The sequence below is a fragment of the Natator depressus genome, chromosome 2 (genome assembly GCF_965152275.1).
Source record: "Natator depressus isolate rNatDep1 chromosome 2, rNatDep2.hap1, whole genome shotgun sequence".
NCBI classification, from domain to species: domain Eukaryota; kingdom Metazoa; phylum Chordata; order Testudines; family Cheloniidae; genus Natator; species Natator depressus.
Window position 1 is genome coordinate 204,826,965 of NC_134235.1, and position 16,324 is coordinate 204,843,288.

At 36.3% G+C, this 16,324-nt stretch overlaps 2 protein-coding genes across 3 annotated transcripts in view; one reads left to right on the forward strand and one right to left on the reverse strand.

Annotated features, from left to right (window-relative positions):
* Positions 1-13,594, forward strand: part of HYCC1 (hyccin PI4KA lipid kinase complex subunit 1) — a 43,801-nt gene extending 30,207 nt beyond the window's left edge. Inside the window, exons 10-11 of one of the 2 annotated variants that reach the window (XM_074945786.1) lie at positions 10,066-10,362; positions 11,251-11,377. In XM_074945786.1, the coding sequence (XP_074801887.1) occupies positions 10,066-10,334 (269 nt within the window). In that variant the 3' untranslated portion in view covers positions 10,335-10,362; positions 11,251-11,377. Of the gene's footprint in view, positions 1-10,065; positions 10,363-11,250 lie in introns of both variants that reach the window. The other variant, XM_074945785.1, reaches the window with a different exon arrangement.
* Positions 1-16,324, reverse strand: part of LOC141983077 (zinc finger MYM-type protein 1-like) — an 84,455-nt gene that overhangs the window by 10,151 nt on the left and 57,980 nt on the right. The gene's annotated exons all lie outside the window — the stretch shown is intronic.

Sequence of the window (16,324 nt, forward strand, 5' to 3'; positions counted from 1 at the left end):
TTCAAAATTTTTGGTTTTATTTTAAAATGTAGGACTGTACAAAATTCTTGAATCTGTAGCTAAAGAAGTTACACATACCATTTATTTAACTAGAAGCATTAGTATATCAAATATCTGTTAGTGTATCCCAGATTTGTGTCCAGAATGAAGCAATTATTAGTTATAATAACCAAACTAATTTAAAGCAGGTAATGTTCTCCCCATAGAACCTTCATGCAAAATGTTCAAAGAAAGCTGGGCAGGGTGTAGAGTGGGAGAAGATGGTCATGTTACAATGGTATTAATAATTATTATCATTATGCATGAATAGAAGCTTAAAAAAAAACTTAATCAGAGGTCTTTTAATCAGGCCCAGTCTGGGCTGGCAGAAAACAGCACGTTAAGGCTTCTGTTTTTGCGGTAGTCCATTATCTGCACTCTACTTTTCCAGTCTGAGAAGGAAGAGCAAATCCAGCACAGATCAGTGCTCATGATCACTTGCTGTGCCTAAGGCCTTGTAACTACCACCTTGGGTTGAAAGCGGTGAAGATCATTAATATTGGCTCTTATATAATATGGTCATTCTTTATCTTTAATTGATGTTTTGACTGTTTTGGGATGGGCTTAGTGTTGGTATTACTATGATAGGCATCATTATTATATAGGCAGTATAATAACTAAATTACTACAAGACTGTTTAAAAATGGTATATGACCTAATGATCTTGGATAAGTGCTGATTTTTTAAAAAATTATAACATCCAAATTTGTAGGTAATCTACAAAACTCTCGCTTATTTACCTTGACGTACAATAATGCCCACTGTGGTAGTATTTACATCAATCTCTTCATGAAAAATTTAAAAGTGTCAGTGAAAACAGGCTGAGTGCAGTGGTCCTAAGGGATGGCTGTTTATGGGTCAGAGCCAGTGCTGGAGAAGACAAGTGCTTAGATAAATTCCAATAGTTATTACTAACTGAAATCATAGGAGTACAAGGAAGTATATCAGCGTACAGTGTGTGAAATGGCTACTGGCCCTTTCTAATTAGCGGAAGAAAGTAAGGCAGGATCTGCTGCTGCCTCAGACTTGTCAGAATCTCCTTGAACTCAGTAAGGGGCCAGCAACTCTCAAGCAAATGGTAGCACAGCGTTTTAATCAAGAAACCATCTCTGAACATGATTTAGCCAGTTGTCACTCTGTCTTTAATCTTGCTCCTCTGTGTGGCTTTGGTGTTGGTAATTCAAACTCATTGATACAGGGAAACATAGAGCAAAGACAGTGGATCTGTTGTTGCTTCTTTCTGAGAGAAATTGAAGGCAAATTTAACTCTCTCCTGGTGTCTTCTACTTATTGCTTTTGATAATACAGAATAAAAACATGGATTATAATGGGCCAATACTAACAAGTCTTATTTCATGCATTTCAAAGATGCTGATTATCCAGCAAAGATAAAGGTCTTGCAGTCTTTACAAAAATCATGCTTTGATATTGCCTTCTTGCAGGGATCATGCTTCATGCAGATGGCGAAGTTCAAGAGACATTGGGTGGGACAAGTATTTGCTGCAGCAGATAACAGTAAGGCAAGAGGTTTGATAGTGTTAGTAGAGACACAAACTCCCATGAAATATAGAAAAAGCTATTCACTTATGAAGAGAGATGGTGTGACCGTTAATAGAGAGAAGCATAATATTAATCTCATTCTAAGCAACTAGTGTGACCCAAGCAAGGAATGATGGTAACCTTTGGGGAAAAAATAAGGGCTCTTTTACAAAAAAAATAAGTTCTTGCCAAGATTCCATTTGATTCAGGGAGGGAACTACAATCTAAGACTTTGGATGGTGGCACCAAGTGGTTTAATTGCACTCCTGGAATAAACTTGTGTAGCCAAAAATGATTGGGTGTCCCTAATATCCTGTCACTAGACATCTCCAGTATGCCAAAAGTGAATCTGCAATATCTGTTCAATGACTGACAAGGCTTTTGGGGGGTTATAGATGGAAAAGGCTCTGTGTATTATACCAGTTTCAGTCTACCTCATTTCCAAAATGTTGTTTATAAAAATTCTAGCAAAAACCCTGACTATTGGACAGCAGGAATTTCTTCCTGAATCATAAATCCAGGCCGGACAGGCTTTCTTAACAGGCCATTAAATGTTATATATAGACTGGGGGGGAAAAAACCCTCAAACGTTACAGCTGCTGCTTTTTCTGAGGGGTCAGGGTATACTTTTCTGGGTGGAGGAAAGACTTGCTTGAACCATTCTCCAAATTTGATGTAGACAAACTCATTATAAAGATCAAAATACTGTGAAGTAACTCTTGTGTTGCAGTGGGAACTGACTTATTAATTCCCGATGAATTTCTTCTGAGGAGCTGGATAAGATTTGGGTTTTGGACATAAATCTTGAACCAACAGCTCCTGCAGTGATTAGGCACTCATAGACCAGAGAATCCTGAAAAAGATATTGCCATCACACTTGGAATAGTGGGGCTGCCTCACTTTTTCCTGGCCTGTGGGTAGAAGGTAAGAACAAGAACAGCAGCCAGGGATTGGATGTGATATATCTCCTACCTTGCTACCTCTTATCCTTTACTATCATGAAGTCTCTCTCTCTTGTGGTGCGGTGGGGTGGGGGATGGATAGCAGCTGCTTTGAAACTGCGTATCCATCTGTCTACCAGCTCCCTCTCACTCTGCCAACTGCCCCTGGACTATTCAGCCATGGAAGCAACATGTGAGGAGGCAACCACCTGCCCCACCCATGGGAGTAGCAGGCAGTGGTTGCTGTTTTATGAACTACTTGCAGATGTGGTAAGTCAGCAGAGACACTGAAGGCGGGGAGAGAAAATTGGAATGCCCTTTAGGGACGTGTGTTGTGGAGAGAGGATAGTCTGAACGAGGGTGAACATCCAAGTTGGTGGCAAGAAGGGGGAGGGCTTGTGAAGGCTACTCTACTGACTATATTGTTAGAATTCATCATCTCTTGTTTAATTAGTCTGGGGGCTCCTACTAGGATATGCAGAGAATCCCTGTTCATGACATGAATACAAAGTTAGTCTCAGCTGAAACTTGATATCAGTTTTTAAAAACTAAAGGAGTTTTGAGATTAGTTTATTGTTTAGTAGAAACACTGACAAGCTAGATGTCTTGGTGCAGAAAATAGGAATTTAAATGGACTGCACAGTATAAAAATATTTGGAATACAAATCACACACTCTGACAAGCTGCTATCTCAAGAAAATTCTTTCTTTGCTATAGACCATTTATGGGCAGGGTGTGTGGACTAAGTTAATCAAAATGTGCTATTTACCCCAAATCTTGTTATTGCTGGTGGCTGTAACATATAGATTCTGATAAATAGTTCTAAGAGCTTCAGTGAAATACTTTTATATTTGTTTGAGGAAAATGGCTTTGACTATCCAGTAAAATTTCCTCTATGCAGAAATCCAAGAGGATGGGGATTTCCTGATGTTTACAGCTATTAGCTGCTGATGTCAAATGCATTACACAATGAACACTTTACACTGAAAAGCACAGGCTTTGATTCTGTGAAAATGGGGTGACTTCTGACATCTCAAACTTCCTAATACCAATAGTTAGGTACCTGGAGACAGGACACCCTCTTATGAAAACTTTCAACATATAAGCTGAAAAGAAAATGCAATTAAAATCTGAAAGATCTGTTCTCTGGAGACATTTTGGAATAATTTGAACTCTTAGAATGGAGGTACAGTATTATGATGTCTTCTAGTACAGACTAATCTTCACTAACTTCTGGGAGCATCCAAGTACAGTAGTTTAGTTGGAGAAGTGTGGACTTATGACAAAAAACAAAATAGACGGTTGATTTTTTTCATGTAATGACTTATTGGAATAAGTAGCCCACGAAAGCTTATGCTCCCAATAAATTTGTTAGCTTCTAAGGTGCCACAAGTACTCCTGTTCTTTTTGCGGATACAGACTAACACGGCTGCTACTCTGAAACCTGGAATTAGACACAACTGCAAAACTAAGATGAGAAAAACAGTGGAGAAAAATGTGTTAAACCACTTAATCCCAAAAACTGGGAAATCCATATGGAGATATACAAGGGCATCTGAAAAGCTGTGTAGTTTAAAATAATTATGCTACATAACTCAGTTGGCTCAGGATGAAATTTCAAAAATGTTCTTATTTAATTTTAGAAAGTATTTGCAATTGGAGAGGTTGTTGACAGCATAAAGCCTATTCAGTAGTTAAAATCTGTGGACTGGCTGAGGGTTAGATATGCTCCCTATGGATCTGGAGATACTGCTGTGTAAATTCTGATTTCATGACATAAAGGACTGGAAAGTACTTTGGTTAATTCTGACAACAGCTAGTTACTGCCTTTTATGAGGCTGATGTACTGATCTCACATGGAATGGTTAAATTTGAGCCACCAACCTGAGTATTGAAATTTGACTTATTTCCTAATACTGTGACGTGTATGCCCACCCATCGTCCCCTCCTCGTCATCATACACACACAAAATGGAAGACTGTAAAGCAGGAGCATGGGAGGAGGAGTTGAGTGAGACATCCTGGAGTAGTGGCTGTAGATTTAATAGAAAAATGCATTCAAACACAAAATAATATACTGTTTATCACTAATGTTTCAGCAGAGTTTTTTAAATTATTAAAAAATAGTTTTTCCAATACTCGAAGAAAATAAGCATATGTAAATGGCAGTTGTATAGAGTATAGATAGAAAGGATAAGGACTTATTTAATATTAGATTTTTATCATATCTCAATGGTCTGGACTCTTACAATTTATAATCTTTTAGTCTAATTTTAAAATTTGCTTTTCAGGAGTAATCAATCTCTTGATAAAATGCATTGTTACCTAATGTGGAAAATTTGCATTGAAGTAAGCCTGTCCACACCAAGTTCACTATAAAATATAACTTACTGCTATACTATAAATAAAATCTGTCTTTTGAGAAAGATCTGCATATTGTTTAACAGGCTTAGAAATATTACCCCAGTCTCTCTATTGACACTGAAAATCTAGCGAATAGTCTTCATTATAATGGTCACATTTTTATGTAACTTCTACTGAAGAAAAATATCATTGTTCTTAGCTGTCTTTCCTGAACAGCACATGCCCTTTAATACCTGTATTCCAGTCATTACTACTATTCCACTGTTTCCATTATTCCTATAATATGTGGTCTCACTTCCTGCACCAGTAGTTCTAGTTCCTCCATTTCCTTGCAGTGGTGTACAGCCATCTCAGTTGTTCCTTTTTGCCTTCACCCAGATTCCTCACCTAATTAGTCTGTCATTTTACTGCCACTATTGCCTGTCTGACTGTTACTGTCAGTGGTATTGGAACGATCTTTCTTCTTGTTATCCATTCTTCCACCCTCTGTTCTTTTTTTCATTGCTGTTCATTGTCTTTTACATGATTTTCCTTTAGCTCAATATTAGAATGAGGCATGGAGATTATATCTCCCAACCATCTTCCCTGAATACCTAGCTTAAAACTCTCTTAATCAGTCTGTCCTCTGGGAGACAGATATCTTGATCTTTGTCTGAAATAGTCCACCATCTATTCATCAAATTGTGGCTGGCTTTTTATTATTGTTGCTGTTGACTTGGTTTTCCTGTAAATAATCTGCCTAAAGGCAAAATAATTTCTTGCATTATCAGTCCTTATAGTTCTATTTAAAAATAGGTATGTAGGGGCTGTTCTGTCTCCAACCATAAATAGAAAAATATGTAGGAAAATTGCATGTCTTGTATAAGGTTAAAAGTTGTATTATTTAAGGAAGAAAGAAAAAGAAAATTGAGAGCAAATGGGATAAAAGCTCTGGCAGCACTTGTCTAGTGCATCTTAAAGTCTTAGATGCAGACTAACAAATTTATAGTAGCTTTAAGTACATTTTTGTTTAGTTTTGTTTTTATAACGTTTTTGTTTTGTCTTCACTGCTGAAATTTTGACAACAGGCAAGCATATATATCTATATAGATACTAAAAAATATAAACCCCGCACACACCTTTCATCCTCAAGAATTCCAAAACACTTCACAAATATTAATTGCTATCTAGCATGCCAAAAACTACAGTGACCCTTCAGAGTTAGGTATTTTTTTCTTTTGTTTTGTTTTTTTCTGTCTCATCCCATGTTCTTGGCAATTAGATGTATTAATTCCTTTGGCATCAAATGAGTAGACCTAAATAGTGTCATTTGAACCAAAACTGTAAAAATTGGCTTTTGGGGGCAGGGTGGGAGAGAGGAAACAAGTTGTTAAATTACAGCTGAAATCTGAAAAATGTGAGGCTATAAATGAAAATACCAATCAATGAATTCTAACTGTGTGTTTAAATGTAACTTAGTAACACTTTTGAGATTGGCGTTTCCAGTGCATTGTCATAATGGCTACACACTTAGGCATGTGCATGCAGAGAATTTTAAGGTTCCTTATGTCCATTAGAGACAGTTAAAGGTGTTTTTTAGCTATAAAAGATGGGATGTGGAAGAGCTTTGTGGCCAAAATAGGTATTGCCACTGCAAAAAACTGACTTCTCTGCTGCTTTACATAAGTACAAAGGTGTGTAGCCATGTTGAAATGCAGTTGGTTCACCTTATTAGTTAGTACCAGGTGGTGTTCATTTGTTACCTTTCTTCCCTACTCTTATTATTACTCGCTCTAATCAAAAAAGTTCCTGTTAACTGAAATAGACACAATACAAATAGACACCCTTTGGAGGTAACCTTTGTGCCTCCACTCAGACTCCTAAAAAACCTAACAGTAAGTTTTCCTACTTAATCCCTTCCACAAGTGTTGAAATCAGACTTGTCTTCACGGCTGAAATTTTGACAACAGGCATGCATATATATCTATATAGATACTAAAAAATATAAACCACACACACTTTCATCCTTGAGAATTCCAAAACACTTCACAAACGACAGTACTGTGCTAAAGCCACTTCACTTAGAGAGGTTTCAGAGTAACAGCCGTGTTAGTCTGTATTCGCAAAAAGAAAAGGAGTACTTGTGGCATCTTAGAGACTAACCAATTTATTTGAGCATAAGCTTTCGTGAGCTACAGCATCCGATGAAGTGAGCAGTAGCTCACGAAAGCTTATGCTCAAATAAATTGGTTAGTCTCTAAGGTGCCACAAGTATTCCTTTTCTTTTCACTTAGAGAGTGGCAGCCTGCCAGCTGATAAAAATTGTGCTAAGCGGTATGGGAAAAGTTTTTGTTTTGGCCATTGACATACAGGCAAACCCCTAACCTAAACCATTAGAAAGGGTCTTCGGATGTTTGCTCATGCAATGCATGGGGGGGCCTTTTGCCATTAAGTTGTTCTTGAAAACGTTTCACAAACATTTCACCATTATAGTAAATTGTCAGGTACTCAACTTACCTTCAAATCATTCTGTCCAGCAGATAGCATGACTCTGGTGGTCAAACAGAGCGTGTAGTAGCTGAATGTTTGCCAGGTTTCATGCCCCTTGGACTTCAGTGTTTACTCAGATATTTATCCTAAATTAGTGTTCCTTCAATATTCATATGTAAGCTTCATATCAACAAGTTTGAAAGTAACCTTACAGCCCAGACAGTTGTTATCTGCAGTTCTAAAAACTCAGATACTCTTAATCTTGATATTCTTTACTTAGTCCTGAGGATTTTGAAAGAATTGTTTCACTAATAAATTAAGCACTTCAGAGTAAGGATGAGCTATCATTTCTGGCTATTGCTATGCTTTCATTGGATTTTTTTCATTCTTGTCAAGTTTGTTACTATATGCTCTCAATGTACATAAATAGTATTCTTCTGTGTGATTCTTCTCTCTTCCTGTGCTTGCTTTTGTATGGTATAAATGTGATGATATCAACTTTCATGATGGATACCCAATGACTGCTTACACTTGATAGCTTCCCCCATCACAAAATCCAGTTCATAGTAGATCTAGTGATGAAAAGCCATTTGACTCCTGAATGTTTTTATTGTCTTAAAGTTTGGAAATCTGTGGTCTAATTCTTTAAAGGTTTTTATAATGCTGGTAGGTTGCTGGGAGTGTAGTTTGTTACATTATATATTGTAAAGTTTGAAAGTTTATTTTTTTCTCTTCCTCCTTCCCCCTCCTCCCCATTCACATTTCTCTCCCTTTCTACCCTTAACCTCTCTTGATGGGTCTTCGTTTATCGGAATCTAACTTTAGATAGTAAACTTTTCAGGGAAGGAATTTGTCTGTAAAGTGCCTTGTGCATAGGGTGGGTGGGAAATAGTTTTTCCATTCTGCAAAAATGTTCATATTTGCAAAATATTTGCATTCAGGTAAAACCAATACCTTTCAAAATTTTGTACAAGAAACTGGAAGGGTGAGCCTGTTTAGGACACTCACCTTGAATGTGAAAGATGAAAGTTCAAGTCTCTGCTCTGAATCAGGCAGGGACTGTCCTCATCCTCGGTGAGTTCCCTAACCACAGGGCTATTGGCTATTCTAGGGAGGGTTTCTTTCTCTCCCCTCCTCCCAAGCCCCCTAAAAATTCCATCCTGGATCCAAGAAACCTTTGCTGATGAATGGACATAGAAAGTGATGAGTTCCCCTGAAAAATTTAGGTTTTAACAAATTGGCATTTTCTGATGAAAAATTGTTTTGTCAAAATTCTTGACCAGCTCTACTTATGCACCATTGCACTTTAGGTTCTGAAGATCTTACTGTCCCTTTTTACTATAGAAAAATACCACTTTTCCAGTTCAGTGGTACTATTTTTATTCATGTGTATAATATCAAGAACTGCAGCAATCACTGATTTTTGCCACCATTACTGTAAATATCCAGGAATGTCAAAGTATGCTCATACTACTTTTTAAATGATGGCCCACTCTTCTTTTGCTGTGGCTTTAGTATTGTTTGCTCTCTTCCCCTCCTCATCCATCAGTCAAGTTATAGTACTTTGAAGCTAAGATCATCACTTGTGCCTCAACTTGTTTCCATCATTCTCCAGCATTGCAACAAACTGTTTCTCCCTTATAGCCCATCTTCTCCTGTTTGATGCTGCAGTGAGGTAATTGGCTAGTACTTGAGATCAGTCTGACATGGAAGTGATAAGGATACTATAAACCAAGCTTCACTGTAAGCTCAAATAAGAGCAGAAAATGGGCTGAGGTCAACATGTTTATTGCGCTACTGGAAAGTGCTCAAATGCTATGGAGATGGATGTGATACACGAATTTCTATAGAATAAATATTCCGTGTTACACCTTCATAGCTTTTGGCAGGTGTTACTTTGCAGATTTTATATAAAGGTTAAGTGAATTTTAAGTTGCTGTACTTGAAAGTTTTCCTAAGTATGCAGACCTGTTCCAGTTGAAAATAATTTTTAAAAGAGCACAGAGATCAGGTACAATTAGATTGCCACGTTAGCTGATCTGGCTTCTCCAGATGTAGGCGTTTCAGTTCAACCACATTCAAGAGATAGTGCTATATCAGTGCATACTGAAGGTATAATCTCTGCTCCTATGTGGTAGTACTTCAAGTTAACATAGAGATAATTGTAAAGATAATTTTAAAAACAAAGGTTTTTTTTACATCTTAGTACAGCTGATACAATATTATCATAGGGCTTGTCTTCCTGGAGAGCTTTCCTGTTGACATAGTGCAATCTACACAGGGTCGGGGGGTTAAGTTGGTATAACCATGTCACTCAAGAGTGTGGATTTTTCTCACCTCTGAGTGATGTAGTTATGCCAATATAGGTCTGTACTGTAGATCTGGCCATAGAAGTGAATTGAGGGGAAAAAAGTTAAACTCAATTTTGATGTCTAAAATAACATTAAATTTTTGCATTTTCAAGAACACATGTTTCAAGAGCATTTTTCAGGTCTTTAACACTGAAAGAAAAAGGATATTGGAGGGGAGCATAGCACAGCATGGGAGAAATTCTATCCCATCCTCACTAATACTGTTCATTAACAAAAAGTTAATATGCAAACATTGGCTTAATTCATAACGCTTCAGCCATCCAATTCTGTGTTTTGTTGTTTCATGATTTTGTTTCAGACATCTTTTTTTTTTCCTTCTTTCTTATCCATCTTCATTTCTAGAACAACCAGAGAATGGTAATGATGCTCCTGAATTGGGAAACTTTGTCATACCTGAGATTAGTGTCACAAATGTGGCTGGAGAGAGAACCGGGAATGGGGAAAAAAGCAGAGCACTAACAGAGAATGATTCTCAGAATATACAGGGTGTGCAGGAAACAGCTACAGATCCTAGAACTGACAGCAAAGGCATGCCAGAAATCAGGAGGCAAAAATCTGTAAGAAAAATGATGGAGGATGGAATAAACTCATCTGGCAGAGTGCAGTTTTAGCAGAGCACTTTGTAGCTGCCCTCTTAAGGTACCATTGATGGAAAGGGTCACTGCTGCATGTTTGGAGAGTTGCAGTATGCAGTTACTGTGTTTGCATGTTGTCATTTAATAAAAACACAAATGCATGCACTGCACACACAATTTCTTGTTGTGTCTGTGCCACATACAATGATGACATAACTTGGGGAAACCACACTGTGAAACTCAACACTGACAGAAAATACTTTCCTATTCTTCACTTTGAGCTTATTTTGCATATTTGCTGGATTTACAAATTAAGTTATCAAGGAAACAAAGTGGACTATTTCAAACTTATGCAAAAAGCATTTCAGTACGCTTTACGGTGTGTCCCCCCTCCCCCCGTTATACTATTTGAAACACCTTCATGATGTTGAGACATTCATACTCCAGTGTTAAATTTCTAACCTAGTTATACTGGCAAACAGATAATGCAGAAGGTGACCTTTCAGTCATAAAACTGAAACACTGTTGGGTTTTCTAAACTTTCAGGAGCCATAATGGGTATTTTGCGGCATTGATCTACCTTCATGATTAATTTGCTTTGCAAATAGTATGTAGAAGCATTTGCACATAATAGGATTTATACCGTGTGGTATCTTTCTGATCTGTTCCTAATCTTTTGCATGAATAATAGTGCTTTTTTTCAAAATCACTACAAAATGAGATTATGCAGGCATGCCTTGTGGTTTAGTAAACGCAACTTGATGAAATTTTAAATCATAATGAATCATTTTCTACAATTTAATGTAATAGGTAAGTGTTTTATGTTTTTCTACTTTGCTCCATACTCTATTGCTTTGTGTTTGAAAATGACAAAGTCTAACTGTATATATTTGAATTAATCACAATATGAATAACACTTTTTAATTAACACTTTTCTTGTTCCTTTGCATAGATAATACTGATCTAGCAATTCCAGAAGAACTGATAGAAGTATCTGAGGTTGATGAAGGGTTTTACTCCAGAGCTACTTCTAGCACAAGCCAATCTGCCTTATCAAACAGCAACAACACCAGCAGCAAGATCCTTTTAGGGAAGAGCCAACGAAGGTCTGGAGGAAACAAAGCTGGGGGGAAAGAAAAAGAAGCTTCTGGGGAATCCTGCAAAGAAGACATTTCTCGAAAACAAACTCAAAGAGCCCTGAGTGAGAATTTAGATCTTCTGTCTTTAAAGAGACTGACATTAACTACTAGCCAATCCCTGCCTAAGCCTGGCAGTCATAGTTTGGCTAGAACTACCACTACTGTTTTTAGTAAATCCTTTGAGCAGGTCAGCGGTATCACAGTTCCAAATAACCGTAGTGGTGGAAATGGTACTGAAGCAAATAGGTTTTCAGCATGTAGTCTTCAAGAGGAAAAATTGATATATGGAGCAGAAAGAATAGATCTTCCCATTTCAAACAAACAGTCAAATCAGCAACGACCTCCTAGCATCAGCATAACACTGTCAACAGATTGATGTTTGACAAATTACTTAGTATGAAAAAGGAATCTGGAGATTCCGTTGATAGTCTTGTACATTGTGCTCCCCATCTTCCCCTTTTAAAATCTAACCCTCCAAATTCTTGATATCGTTAGAGCTTGGCTTGCATTTGACAGTGTGTCTAGATTACAATTTTAAACTATTTTGCATTGTTTCAAATGTTATTAGTAGCCTACAGCATTTTTTTTTACACTTGCACTTCCTATTATTTACGTCCCCCAGTTGTTAACAAACATTGGCAGCCTCTGTTTAGCCATGCTGGCATAGAGTGTCTGTGTGTTGTAAAATATAGACTGCAGAGAAAAGGAATCCTCTTTCTCAGGATGTAACTGTTAAGTAACTACATTGCATCAGTGACTGAAGTTTTCTGTTAACAGGGGTTTGTGACTCAGGAATGAAATTTGGGATGACATTGGAATAGGTCCATACAATAAAATCAAGCATCGCAGACCAGGCCAGAGAAAATGTGCTAATGTGAGAGATGTACTTTGTTATAGGCCTACAGCTAGAAGCACCAGTTCAGTGTTCCATGTTAAATGGAAACTTTCATAACAGTGGGCCAGATCTTTGCATGTGCCTGACTTAATTCACAAACTCCAATGTGTTTGCACACCACTTGAGTTGCATATTCCTGTAAGTATAGGGGTATATGCAAACTGAGTTTTTTGTACTATACGTCTCTGTAAACACTTGGTTGAAAACTTGGCTCCAAAAGTCATACAATGGCAGATCAAACTTCTGCTGGGGACAGGAGTTTTCTGTGATGAAAATGCCATAATACTCAGAAAAGTGACTAAAAATGGCACTGGGTGGGTTCCATGTTTGATTCTGAGTTACCAAATGTGCTCAGTTCAAAAGTGCCAAAAATAAAATAAACTAAATAAATAAAATTCCACCAGTCCTGTTAACTTAAAGTGGAGTCTAGGAGGGAAGGTTTTTTTTTTTATTATTATTTCTGGCTCAAAGTTTCACTGGCAACAAATATTATTCAACTGGAACTCTGTGATCAATTCTGATGAGTGAGCTAGAAGAGCTTCCTGCTGTTTCCCCTAGCTGCATTGACTGCAATACCAGTCTGTTTAGTCACATTTTTTACCCGTAACCGTGTTTGAAGATCCAGGATAGTCAGGCTGCTGGGAAAGACTGTAAACAGATTTTTCTTTCCATTTCTTCTGCGGTGTGGTGGGATGCAGAATTACAAAGGAGCAAGTCCTCCTCCCAAACTTCCCTCCTGCCCACTCTGAGCCACTATGTTCTGTCAGAACATGCAGTGACTTTGGTTTCTTATCTAAGTCATCAGGAGTAGGCACAAAGCTACTAATTAGAAAGTCATTATCAGCATTTTTCATCACTCTGTGGAAAATGTTCATAATTACAATATCAGTATGTTTATGCTGATTTTGACACCTGTTGCATTGAATCAAGCACATAATTTTAATGGAATAATGTGTTTAAAGAGCAGGCTTGTTCTTGAATGAGACTAGGACAATATTACAAAAGGACATATACAAATTAAGAATCTTGCAAGCACAAAGGGAAATGATACTGTAATTATTTTATACCTAATTTCATTTATGTTGTAACTTAATGTTGTTGTAACTTTCATTTATGTTGTAACATGTAACTCATGTCACCATTATTTTGCCAGTTTGAAACTACAAAATATTAACATTCTTTAAGGTTACTATAGTAGTGTTTTAAAAAAAATCTTATTAGCTGAGATTATAGCTTTAACAATGCTTATTGATTGCAAGCTACACACAAATGGGGAGAAGAGAAGCTGGCAATAACCACTCCTCGAAAAGTGAGGGAGTGTTTTACATTGTATAACTATGTGGTCTTTTCTCAGGGGAAGTGGAGAAAGTAAAAGGGAGGTCTAATGTATATCCATTCATGATATTCAGATCTCTTTGGTGAGGTTCCTTTATAGGCCAAAAATGTCAAAGGGCATCATGACACAGAGCAAGGACTAAAGCTTTTTTAGACTTCCCCTAGTTGAGTTTTGCCCTGAGATCCATTCTTGATTTGACTGAAAACTAGAGCACAAATACATTTAAATAAGCTCTCATTGTAGACTGTCTGCAGCCTCTTAAGCACCTTTTAGAGTGGGGTGACAATGTTGTGTTAAATTTTGTTAATTTCCAGCCATTGCATATTTATAGCATCCAAACCACAGGCAGTGGAAGAGTATTGGGGAGCTGGTAAGAGGTATTACTAGGTAATGTCTACATAATAGACATTCTGCATTTAAGATAACTTGAAATTCCTCCTGGGAGACCAAGAAGGGATGTCCACTAGAGTTTTGCACAAGATCCTTTCCTAGCTCTCACTAAGCAGAAAGCACAGCCTTCCTCTGATTTCCTAGCTGTAGGGTAATAAAATTTTAAAATTTAACTTGAACTATACCTTTAAGTTGACTTATAACTTATTGATTTAAACTGTAATTCCAGTAAACTTTTTATCATGACAGTATTAAGCATGGATTAGCTTTAAGAACAAATTTGTATTTTAAGTAGTTTCTTTTCTAGAGAAATTGTGATTTTTTTTAAAAAATTGTCTCCATAGTAGTTAAACCCCCTTTTTGATTCAATAGTGGTAGAAAAGATTTTGCTATACTGGAAGATCCAGCCATTTAAGTTTGAAGCTACAGAGTAACCGAATTAACTGTCTTTTTTAGAAGTGTATTTGAAATGCCAGGGATACAAATGAGTAACTTTAATGTTTACAAAGCTGTCACTTGACTGTTCTCCAAACTACAGATCAAATGGTATTTTTTAAAAGGGTAAACTGGTTTTATCTTGCACATTTAATCATTCTAACTTTGGCTGTTGGGTTTTTTTCTTCCTAGGCTTAAATAAATGTTAAAACAAAATGATAAAACCCACATTCCTCTTATACAATAGAATTTATATAAGGTTTTATGGTTTTCAAGTAAATGTGATTTAAAGGAAAGATTTCTTAATGCTAAAGGGCTACTGCTTCTACTTACACATGCAGCTTTATGTACATAAGTCTTTATAAGCCTATCTATATGGTTTATTCATTGAGTACATTTTGTGTAACTGTCACAACCTAGGTCCTGGCAATACTGAAATTTTACTCTAACAACCTTTTTATAACCATAAGTATTTAAACTTATAACTGTATTATTTAAACAACTGCAGGAAAGTTTTAGGAATAAGTATGTTTAGCTTCGTGTCTGAGACTGTCCAAATACCCACCAAGACTTCTACTTGGAGAGAGTGTTAATTAGTGAATCTCGAGAGTTTTTAAACTTAAATTTTATACTAATCAAGTTTGTATTGAGAATATAAAAGTTTTCTTTTTTTAAAGTAAATGTTATTGTAGTCTTAAGAAATTACATCTATATTGTACAATGGTAGTTCATTTTGAATGAATACATTTCAGGAGTTACCACCATTTAATAGAATATTCTGTAGAAGTAAAAAAGAGATCTCATTTAAAAACAAAAAACTCAAATAAGTGGTACTAAAGAAAAAAATAGCTAATGCTTACACTTAGGTTTGAACTCCATTTCCTTATATTAAATGGAAATGTTTCCAGTGCTGCATTAACACAGCAAAATCTAACATCAAAGTATTTGATTACCTAAAGATTAACAGTGAACTACTATTTCCTGTTGTCTAGAACTAGGACACTTTTGTGCAAAGATTGTAGACATTTTAACCACCTTGTGTAGCTATGTTCTGTAGTAATTTTTTTTGTTGAGAAATTGTTGACATTCATGAAAGGTTATTGGAGTTCCTATTGCTAGAAAAAGTAATACTTAAAAAAAAAAAACTTTCTAGAGGTAACCAGGCTCCTTTTGATTAGCATAAGGATTATACAAGTTTTTAGTTTAGTAATTATGGCAAATATTTCTTTAGTCAAAGTTTAATTTTTGAGGTTTAAAATGCTGTATATAGATGTGTAACATATTGGATTTTGTATCTGTGTAACTCCATTTCTAAAAGAATGCAACAATGGACTAGATGTATATTTTTAGTAACACAGGTCTATGGAATAACTGCATCAGTTCACAGGTGTTCTCAGTTTTAACTTGAAAGGTTAAGTTGAAATGAAAGTGCCACACTTTTTCATATTTTTCATGTTTTGCATCGTTTGTGTGATTATTTTTCTGTCTTCTATCTTGGTAATGTAGTGTTTCACTTTCTATATAGTAAAATATGTTTTAAATTGTACTCTAGAGTTAATATTCCTGAAGTATAAACCATGAATTTGCATTGTTTTGTGTTTAATATTTTTGGCCATTGGAATAAACAAACTGGAATTTTGTTTTTCAAGTTGTATACATTTATAAATACTTTAGTACTCCACATTTTTCATAGCAGAGTTTTCCCTCATTGACAGGTTTTGTTGAAATAAATCTTGAGTGGTGAGATTATACTTCTCAAAACACTTGTTCACGTTTGTATGTAAACAAAGAATCTAAAATTGCAATAGGACTGATCATGCTACTACGATGG